This window comes from Ascidia mentula, chromosome 2 (genome assembly GCF_947561715.1).
Source record: "Ascidia mentula chromosome 2, kaAscMent1.1, whole genome shotgun sequence".
Classification (NCBI taxonomy): domain Eukaryota; kingdom Metazoa; phylum Chordata; class Ascidiacea; order Phlebobranchia; family Ascidiidae; genus Ascidia; species Ascidia mentula.
The window spans coordinates 4,723,071-4,733,796 of NC_138567.1; the positions used below are offsets into that span (position 1 = coordinate 4,723,071).

Consider the following 10,726-nt stretch of genomic DNA (forward strand, 5'->3'; position numbering starts at 1 on the left):
TTGACCTCAGTGATTATTCAAGTTATTTCTACGGACTTCTGAATCCAAGCAAAAGTGACAAAACGTACAAAAGTTGAAGTCTCAACGCATATGACTAAATTTACGCAGGGCCAGAAACCACAAATATTACAGAAACTTCGGCGTGCACCTCATTTCGTGCCCTGCAAGCAAGTAATTGTGTGGCGCGATTGTAAGCCGAGCATTGAAGCACATTTAGGTTTAACGTAAATAGAAGTACCAACTTTGTTTACAGTACACCAACGACGGTCGCACTTCTCAGTAACTTTGACGAAGTTGCCGCAAATGTGAAATCACTGAGTTTACGATCAACACTGCGCGATGATTTAAGTGAATTCGTTCCAGTTCAAAACACATCGCCGGCTCCAAAGTACTTTGTAATTTTTGAGAAACATAACAACAGAATCGAAACATGTCTGATTGAAATCGACACAGATTTTTAAGTCTGACGCACAGCCTTCTTCTTAATTGTGCCAACCGCGAATACAGGTTTCTGCTTATGAGACTGCTTGACTGTGTGACTAACTTTGCGACTGGCTTAAAACATGTAACAGCGCTGTGAGTTGGAAACTTTTAAACAGACCTTGCCTTGCGGCGTGACTGAAAAACGTGTGAGTGGTGGCTACCAGGAAACATAACCGAAAACAAAAGATGCGACCACCAACGAGAGTTACATTTTTCGGTGTATCTAATAATTGCAACTACTCATAAATTAAATAACCGCGTTAGCTATTCAGTGTGGATTGGTTGTAATTTCATTCAAAGTGATTTTCGCTGGCAAGTCCCGGAATTTAGTGTCTGACTGTAGAACACACTTTCACGTTATCGGCGTTCCAGGACGAACTAATGGCAGGGAAAAGCCTGTTTTTGCAACAACCATCACTCTACATATTTTTTTTTTTGACCGCACCGGGATTTGAACCCAGGATGTCCTGGGCACGAATACTGATCAGGTTTTCTTCTTGATATATGGGTCGGGCGCTTGACCAATGCTGCTGAAAAGTTTCTAGAGAGGTACTCGGCCAATGGCGCCTTCATCAGTTACAATCAGTTACAGCGACATCGTTACAACCAGACCAATTCTGTTTGGATCCAAACACTACCTTACGATTTTTTGAATACTGTTGGTCAAAGCATTCCAAAGTAACTCTTACCAAACATAAAAAGAAGTTTAATGCTTGCCGTATGTATTTAATAAGCACAGAGACTGGATTCATTTTCGATACAACCAAGCAAACTGGATTGAGTGTGGGAATGCTCACGATTTCTCCCAAAACACATTACAAATTGCATTTAAATCACTTTATTTTGTTGAAAGCTGTGCAAAGAATACACTTTCCGCTAAATGAACACAGCTATTGAAGCGTTCAAAAACGGGATGTGCCATTTAGCAGAGCTAGACCAAACATATTTGCAGCGTGTTCGCCGTGCCACCGCATGTGGTTTAGTTTTGCATGGTGTTTGACTCTAGCAGTACAAAACGGTAGGGCAAGTTAATCATTGGACGTATATTGCAACTGCAAAAGTGTATTATTAAGCCACTATTACTTGCAGCCCATCAGCACCAAAGGTTAGACAAGTTAGAATTAATGAAGATATTTATCAAGTAAGTGGCTAATGCAGACTGAGGTTGCAATTACCCCAAACCACGTAGGCCCTAGAAACAGAAATTTCATGATTGGGGGGTTTAAAAGTAACTTTAAAATGTTTCAAAGTTATTTGTTTCCGGTAATAATACAACATGGCAATTATTTTTAAGCCAGCAAAGTCGTCTGATAGTCACGCCAGTTGCACTGATGAGACTATTTAGGTCGAAAGAGTGGCCATCTGTCTGCAGCTTATTGTGACACAGAGCCTGACGGCACTATTGGTTGAGCTTTGCTTGGCCATAGTATTTCCACCTTGTTTTCTCCGTAAGGTTGCACCTAGTTTGGTGCCCAACAGATGGCGGTGATTGTTACCACAAAGTGGAAGTCTTTGCTTGGCCGTTTGGTCAGCAAAGTCGTCTGATAGTCACACCAGCTGCACTGATGAGACCTTTTAGGTCGAAACAGTGGTCATCTGTCTGCAGCTTATACACTATTTTTAAGCTTGTTTACTATGTTTAGACTGTTTGTTATCTATTGTAGGGGTTCAAAATTGGAGTTCCAAAAACCTTGTCTATTCAGAACAAAATAATTAAATAAAGATTTAAATATAGACTGGCATAACATTTCTCTTCAGCATGGTCCTGAAAAGCTGTTTTCCGGATTTGGAATTGCCACAAGTTCCAGTACATCTATACGCATTGGAAAAGATGGATTCGTTTGGCGACTCGGTGGCTCTTGTAGACCCTTACAACGACCAAGCATGGACTTTTCATCAACTCCGCGAACAGTCAATCGAGTTTGCTCTTAAACTCGTTTCTCTTGGAGTACAGAAGAGAGACGTAGTAGGTTTGGTGGTTGACTTCCATCCGAAATGCGTTCCACTGATTTTGGCAATTGGTTTGTGCAAATCGTCACTGTTTGCATGCGACATCAACGCCACTGTAAAGGATATAGCTGGACAACTTAACGTTGTCAAACCGTACTTTTGCCTTTGCGAAAACTTACGGTTAAAACAGCAACTACAAGCGGAACTGAAAGAGACAAAATGTTTAACTTTTGATGATCTCAGAAACTTCGTTCTTCAACACAACGAACAAATGCTTGAAGATATATTTTCCACTGAAGGAATTGACATCAACTACACTCCAGTGACCATTGCCCTAACCAGTGGAACAACAGGGTCTCCCAAAGCCGTGGCCCGTAGTAGCAGCAACGCGATGGCAAACTTGGGAATAGCAAGCACGGCTTGGAATCTTGTCCCAGGCGAGTGTATGTTGACTGTGTGTAAACGAATGCACGGATTTGCAATCGACAGGATTTATATGGATATACTGGCGGGTGTTAAGCATGTTTTAGCCACAGCCATCACGCCAGAAAGTTTTAAAGATTTTTTGGTAAGGTACTCAGTCAATGGCGCCTTCATCAGCGACTTCGTTACAACTAAAAAAATAGCAGACGAAGTCCGTTTGGATCCAAACACTACGTTAAGATTTTTGAATACTGTTGGTCAAAGTATTCCAAAGGAGATCTTACAAACCGTAAAAAAGAACCTCAAGGTAATTGTTTGCAGTATTTATGGAAGCACAGAGACTGGATTCATTTCCGGTACAACAAGCAAGCAAACTCCACTAAATGGAGTGGGGATGCTCGGGCAAAATGTCCAACTCAAAGTTATTGATGTGCAAAGCGGGCAAGAATTAAGGGCAGGTGAAACCGGAGAAATTTATGTGAAATCCCCAAACGTGTTCAAGCACTACTGGAAAAACAGAGAGGCAACGAAAGAAGTTTTGGATGAATGTGGATGGTACAAAACAGGCGACTTGGGGTATTATGATGAACAGGGCGTTGTTTTCCTCGTCGACAGACTTAAAAACATTATCAAGTCGGTGGGTAACAGTGTAGTTTTTCCAACTCAGCTCGAGGCTGTTCTCCTGTCTCACCCAGGTGTAGCTGAAGCGGTTGTGGTTCGAACCACTCATCCAGTTTACAACGAGGCAGCAAGGGCATTTGTGGTGAAACGAGACCCAGGTCTCACTGAAGACCAACTTCTTGCATTTTACAATGCAAACGTCGCAGAATATCAACAGTTATTTGGTGGATTGGAGTTCATTGAACATATTCCGAAAACTGGACTTGGAAAACCACTAAGAAGTGCCCTTGTTTAAAAATCACTGAGACCCAAGCTGCGATGGCCTGAGACTGTTCTCAAATTGTGCGTTGTTAAAACATGGAGGCCACTAACAAGACCGAAAATCATGAACATATGAAAATACGTATTTTTGTTTTGCACATAAAGTCAAGGTCTAGGAAGACGGTCAGAATCGCCAGACACAGATATATTTTTCGCCTAAATAACTGAACTGTGACGACGAACCGAATATTTTCGGTAATTATGTTTAAGTTGGTGCAAACTGTAAGAAAACAGGGTCGGAATACGTGGACTTTGCGATAAAAAAACAAGGCACAGTGAAATAATTCAACAACAAACCAGCATTCAGTGATAAACACACAGTGCTCAAATAGAAGTGCATTAAAAAGTGCATTAATCTTCCAATACCAAGCACACAAAAATACGTTTTGCCTATATCATATAAACAAACCAACAACGTTTTATTTTCCTGCATCTTGTATTTCCCATCGTTCGGACACCTTTCCGGCATATGTTGTGCCACAAGATGGCGTTGAAGTGCGAAAAAGTCTGTGGTTTTCTTCTGTTATTGAATGGAGCAAACTGTGCTCTTGGTTAGGCCAGGAGGCAGGTTGACCCTTTTGCGTTGTTGTACTCGTTCCATTACCTGTCGGTTGCACGATTCACGGTTAATCAAATTAAATTTTCGTTGGATCTAAAAAGCAGTAATCTGTATGTGGCCAGTACTCCGCAACCGGTGTGCCTCAGTACGCTGATGTGCCGCTAGACGGAGCCAGGTGTGCCGCAGTTTAAATACAAACGAAACACATGTTATCACCTGATGTTCATCCAGACCTGATATCTGGACTGCATTTGTACGACTATACGTGTACTATACAGTGACGTCTCAACTCTTACATATCAGGTTATGGTGTGCCAAAACTTGCGCTCAGAGAAACGCTCTGCAAATATATCCGAAGACCCACGGAGGCGATTGACGTAATAGGTTATATTTTTAAATGTAACATGACCACACTGGGAATAAGGGTTAGCATTCTGCTAAAACTGCCACGATTTCACAATTGTGTTACATGCTTACAGACAGTTGGCGCCAGCAATGTCCAGTTTTAATACACGGCGACCATTAAAAAAATAGCGGCTACTCAGGGGTCAGCTACACAAAAGAAAACGCTATGTTTTAAGAAACTGTAGGCTATGTAACAGAGACGAGACAACGTATACGCCTATATGTACAACAAGATGTAACTGAATCCTTCTTAACAATGTGAAATAGAGCATGACATTTGAACACAGGTATTTAGAACCACATGCTGTCCAGAAAACTAGCAACAGGACACCGTTGTTACCCACGGGCAAGCCACTATAGATACACATCAAATCTTTGATTAAAGTAAATTACAAGTAGATTTTTTATTCGCACTCGAAACTGTTTCAAATTCAAGTCGTCTTTTAGCTGTTTGCTAAAACCGATGGCAGCTTCATGTTTTTCCCCTTTTTTAGCTGCCCCCAAGGTACGAATTCACAAGAATAAAGTCGCACATTGAATAATGTTTGTAACAAATAGGCGACAATTGAAAAACAACGACTCCTACCGCTAAATATTCCATCAGGTCAATTGTTCCCGTTTTGTCGACGTCAATTTGGCCCATGATGTCTTTTATTTCCTTGTCTGTGTAAAGGTGACCTTGCTTCATCAACAATTTCTCCAGCTCATCTTCATCGATGCTCTACGGAGTAAAAACATGGTTGTTTGTCTCATTGGTCGTCTATTGAGAGCGTAGACATCAGTTGTAGGGACAAGTTACATTCTAGTTACTTTCTGTATCATATTTCAGTCGAAATATAAAACATTTTGTTTGTGAACGGAAAGTGATACTCTGTTGACTGCCAGGACGACTTCTGGCCTGTGCACAGTTTGGGATATCGAATAAAAAAGCAAAAATCTAAATATAATGGGTTGACTTCCAATTCTTGGACAACTAAATCATCTTTATATATCATAAATTGCTCTGTGCAAGCAATGGTTTGATCAACAAAAAAGATAGTGAGGCCATTGTTTCTGGCTCAAGTAGTTTTGTGCATACACCACTAATGCAATATTTTGCACAAAGCAGGGTTATCGACGGCAAACAAGTCTAAAACTGTTCATACCCCGTCATTGTTGATGTCGCTTTCCTTGAAGAACTTCATTGACTTAATCAACACTGACAACTTCAACTCGGGAAACTTCTCTGCAACTTTCTGCAAACAATAGATTACCTAGTTAGTAGTATTATCTCAAAAGTTATATATTATAAGCACACGAGCGCAAGTTTATCGCATGGTAATGGGCATGCCGGGGTCGCACAAAATTGTCCGCACTTGACTAGCATCATATAAAGCTATTCTTTCGGCTGAAGTAGACTTGAACATATATGGGTAAACGACGGCCGACGGGCCAAATTTAGCCGATTGAGTTTTTCAATCCATAAAAATCGGCCCAACAATTCGTAAAGCGAATTTAACTTACATCGTATAAAGCTACTCTCTGTTCCGCCTCCTTGTACTTTTTCATCTCATCGTCATTAATCTCACGTTTGGGTTCGGGGGTTTTCGGAACGGACGAAATGCTACTCGTCTTCTGCCTTGCCGGCTTAGATTGTCCTCTTGACTTGGCTGATTTCGCCCTTTGTACCATGGGGCTCCTACGCGCTGTTGAAGGTCTGACCACGCCGAGCTTGTTTGAAGGGACTTTGGAGTTGTCCTGTTGTCGTAAGTTTTATTTTTACTTTTTTCCTATTAAAACTTGGCATTGGTCAGGAAAGTAGGTTTTCCCAGTGACATAACGTATTACGATCTATTTGAATTGCCATCGATAAATCAGTGACCGCGTCATGCAATTTTAACACTGAGTATAAATTATAATCTAAATAGAATAATTTGATCAGAACGTGCGTTTACAACCATTCAATTAAAATTAGGAAAAGTTTGTGAAAAACATCACAAGACCAACTCAATGTTCTCTGTAATAACCGCGTCATAACATTTTCTCCCACGGCGTCCAACAATGCCACCAAATTAACGTCGTTAAAAAACAAGAATCCGAATTCCACTTCCAACACAATGGGCCACGGGGACACGGGCTAAATTAAGAACTTAATCATGTCTGAAGGGTGTCGCGTTGGTCATACCCCGGACAATGGTAGCTGGCGTGATTTCTGGTTGTTGTTTAAAGTCTTGAGGTCCTCCTTCAACTGCTTAATTTGCTCGCTCATGTCGTAAACCGTCGCTTTGTATTTCTGCACTTCTTTCTCCTTGTTTTTCAGCTCAACTCTCAGGTTATCTTTTTCCTACAAGAAATGGTTTTATGTAATGTGCCATACACGATTATTGTTCTCTGAATCTACTGGTCGAGATTGTCAAATAAATTTGAAGTGTAAACATTATCCTGAACACATCGCACTTTACAGCTTACTCACCCACCTAAATGTATTTTGATCACGATCGCTTCAAAAACAGTTTTAGAAATTAGAATGAAATCTTTTTAATCTTATTTGCTGAACAATTGCAATAGTTCCTACATTTTATTGACCCGTATCACCAACGTGGGATATTTGGTAAAGCAGAAATTAAATTTTTCAGCCAAGGTTCACTAGGCCTAAATAAGTTAAAAACAATTTAGAACACACAACTTTTTCCTTACCTGTACATACTTGATCAGGACTTCATTATCTTCCTCAGGAGTTGATCCTGTTGTTGGTGTGGAATCTTCTTCCATATCTGCTGTGGATTCTGTTTTAGGCAAATGTTGTTTTGTAATCTTCTTAAAGTATCAGGAATCACCAAACAAGTGTAGTATTTTAAGCTCTAACCTCGGTAACAAATCCTGTGCAAACGGAAAAGCCTCCTGAGTCAAAAATGCAAGCAAGAAATGGAAAATTTTAATAGCCTGGTAATTAAGAAGCGTAACGCACCAAATTACACCAAACACTTTGTTGGATTCGAATACACATCAGAGGCTAATCGTAACGTTCGGAAAGAAAAACTGTAGATTAGAAGCTGATCGGACAGTTGGCAATGAAGCAAATCAATTTGTTTACCTAACCAGACCCTTAACTTCGTTGTCTTTTTAGTCTAATACCTATAACTTTGGTTCTCAATTGACCTCCTTCGATGATCTTTTAACTGATATAAACCCTAACTTTAAAGAAAAATGTGACTGTGGTGACAAGACAAACACAAATTCTGATCATATTTAGCATTATTATCATGCTTTGCAAGAGAAACACTAACTGTTAAACTTACATAACCCTCAAAAGAAATTAGGCATAACTTTAGCGAAAAGTAGCCTACATTTGAACGTTTTCTCGAAATATTTTCTGTAATTATCCGGTTTAAATACTTTCTAAGCACTATACGATAAGACTTGCACTGCGAGAACTGGCCCAGCAATATTTGTGTGCGGACACGAGGCTAGCGCATCACACTATATGCCAACTCATTGAAGGACCCAGTGAAAACCGCTGGGTCGTCGTAATTTAAAACCAGGGAAAACATGTTATCTATCGGCGGCGAACCATTGTGACGATGTGTGTTGGATTGTTTACTACCCGAAGAAGCCTTTTGTTGTCACCAAAGCGAACGAATGGTTACTAAACAACCAGGAATGTGATCAGGCGACCGAATGTTGAGAGGAAAGGCCTTCTGATGCTTGTGTTTATAAGGCCAAATTGTTTTCAAAAATTTACGTAATCTTGCGTTTTGAAGATCTTGTCGTGACGTAGTGAGTCATGCAGTAAACGCTATTCATGACGTAACTGTGGACGAGCGTGTTCACCTGCTGTAAATCACCAACACATTTAGGTTACAATCGAGTATAGCGCTGACCTACATACGGTGAACGTCGCTTAATCCGGATGTGACTTGGCCGATAAATTCATCCAGATTAGGCGAAGAACCGAATTATCCGCAGACAAGTGTTTCAGGTCTGACGTTAACTAGATCAAAGTTCCGCAATTAGGTCGCGGAAAAAAAGGCATATTCTGTTATATCTTAGGGTGTGTAAAGATACACGTGACTCAATGTACAGAGGTTGTCTGTGTAAATAATCGACAGTTGGTTTATTTTCTTTGTTATTATCGCTCGAATTATATTGTTTTGATGTAAGTGAACACACATTGTTTCTGTAAACGTTAGTTTGAAGTTGTTTGTGGGTCAAAACCAAACGCACTCCCCCTAAAAAGAATCACCCAACTACGCTTCATGAAATTCCTACAAAATAAAATAAATTTATTGGTAAAGCAAAAAGTACATTCACACTAAAAGTAACAGATCAAACGTCAGAATTCATTAACTTTAGACTGTATCAGCCGTTTTACCGACAGTTCCATAAGTTTACCCTCAATTTGAAAAATAGAGTCTCCCATGCCACGACATGTGGATCCAAGAGCAAAGCGCTGCAGCGTTCTTAAGGCTGCGTAAGCTTCACTAAAACTTGGCATCGCGTGTTCCTGCAGTGTCACTTGAGCCTCATTTTCTTCTTCCTCGTCACTATCTACTTCCACATCAACCACAGGGTCTACTCTATCTGTGAGGCGAGGTGATGTTTGGATCTTGTCGTCGACTCCCACGTACTCATCCATACTCAACGTCATGCTATCACCAAACATCTGCCTTAGTCCATCCCAAACAGTGTGGAAAGCGACTTCATCTGTAATCGCAGGATTCTTTGTGCAGGCAGTAGCTATTTCAAGTTGATTTTCTGACGAAAAAGTTGCCTCGTCGAAGGTAAAACCCGCTTTTTTAAAGCCATTAACCACATTTTGGACTTGAACTCGTTTCCAAGCAGATTTCAGACCAACGACTGCGTCTAGCAAGTTCCACGTAAAAGAAGGCGCGTGTTCTTCAGCAGCTTCAAGTCGTCGCAAAGCTAAACTGTGCCTATAATTGAACTTCAAGTTCTTAATAATACCGCAATCCATCGGTTGAGAATGACTGGTGGTGTTTAGTGGCAGGAATACAAGCTCTACATTCGTCAATTCCACTTTTGAGAGAGCGAGGTAGTTATCAATAATCAGGGCAATTTTACGTTTTCTACCCCTCATGAGCTGGTCCAGGTCCCTCAACCAACTCTCAAATATAGTTAAAGTCATCCAGGCCTTTTTGTTAGCACAGTATTCCACTGGTATAGTTACGTTTTTAAATGCTGGAGGATTTTCGATTTTGCCGATGACCAACAATGGCAATTTATCCAAACCTGTCATATTCGAACCTGTTAATACGGTAATGCGAGATTTGTGAACATGTTGCTTTTGGATGAATCTTAGAGAATTTTCGGGAAGCAGGCGCCAAAAAAGTCCTGTTACAACAACGTTGTAAATATCGCTCGGTCTGTAGGAAGATAGAATTTCATGAAGTTTGCCATCTTTCCGCTCTTGGGCGACTTTAAAATCAGCATTATTAGTCTCGCAAGCTTTCGTTGTACGACTAATACCATGCCGTTTTTTCCAACGATCAATCCATGCCATTGAGATCGTCTGCTCTGTGTATGTGTCCATCCACAATACTCTTAACAATGTGTTCGCCTGTTGTAATAACATAGAACCATCAATGTGAAGATCTGGTCGGCATGACTGAAGTTCTTGGAACCATATAAACAGAGCTCTGTCCACTACCGGCTGCGCGTTTAACCTCATGCGTTTGCTGCTGCTTAAATAGCCATTTTCTGAACTTTGAGAACGAATTTTCTCTGAATTCCTTATAAGATCGCTTAAAGTCTGCGGTTTTATGTTGAAACGGACGGCGACATTTTTCTGTTTTAAATCAGGGTTGTCATCAACGTATTGTAAGATTTTTAACTTCTCCTCGATCGTCCTGTCCTGACGGCGTCGTTTGTTTGGCCTTGACATCTTCGAAAGACACAGATTCAAAACAGCACCACAGCAAGTCTAACCTTACTATACCGAGCACTACTAGAACAGCATTTTGCTTC

At 40.6% G+C, this 10,726-nt stretch overlaps 2 protein-coding genes across 2 annotated transcripts; one reads left to right on the top strand and one right to left on the bottom strand.

Moving 5' to 3' along the window:
* Nucleotides 1–2,242: 2,242 nt before the first annotated feature.
* On the top strand, nucleotides 2,243–3,777 carry LOC145889943 (putative 4-coumarate--CoA ligase 3). The gene has a single exon (XM_082980992.1). It carries the CDS (start codon nucleotides 2,243–2,245, stop codon nucleotides 3,770–3,772), a length of 1,530 nt encoding a protein of 509 aa, XP_082837118.1. The 3' UTR covers nucleotides 3,773–3,777.
* Nucleotides 3,778–3,893: 116 nt separating this feature from the next.
* LOC145889120 (uncharacterized) lies at nucleotides 3,894–7,648 on the bottom strand. Its single transcript, XM_082980003.1, has 6 exons — nucleotides 7,439–7,648; nucleotides 6,927–7,085; nucleotides 6,266–6,499; nucleotides 5,908–5,997; nucleotides 5,349–5,483; nucleotides 3,894–4,402 (listed from the first exon to the last, which is right to left on the bottom strand). Exons 1-6 carry the CDS (start codon nucleotides 7,511–7,513, stop codon nucleotides 4,322–4,324), a joined length of 774 nt encoding a protein of 257 aa, XP_082836129.1. The 5' UTR covers nucleotides 7,514–7,648; the 3' UTR covers nucleotides 3,894–4,321.
* Between the last annotated feature and the right edge of the window lie 3,078 nt (nucleotides 7,649–10,726).

What these genes read in the sequence shown, in the direction of transcription:
- LOC145889943 (XM_082980992.1), top strand. Translation starts at nt 2,243, where the DNA reads ATGGTCCTGAAAAGCTGTTTTCCGGATTTGGAATTGCCACAAGTTCCA.
- LOC145889120 (XM_082980003.1), bottom strand. Translation starts at nt 7,513, where the DNA reads ATGGAAGAAGATTCCACACCAACAACAGGATCAACTCCTGAGGAAGAT. An exon ending in GCCAGCTACCATTGTCCGGG is followed by an intron (nt 6,500 to 6,926) that starts GTATGACCAACG and finishes TTACGACAACAG; the next exon opens with GACAACTCCAAAGTCCCTTC. An exon ending in ACCTGATGGAATATTTAGCG is followed by an intron (nt 4,403 to 5,348) that starts GTAGGAGTCGTT and finishes TGCAACCGACAG; the next exon opens with GTAATGGAACGAGTACAACA.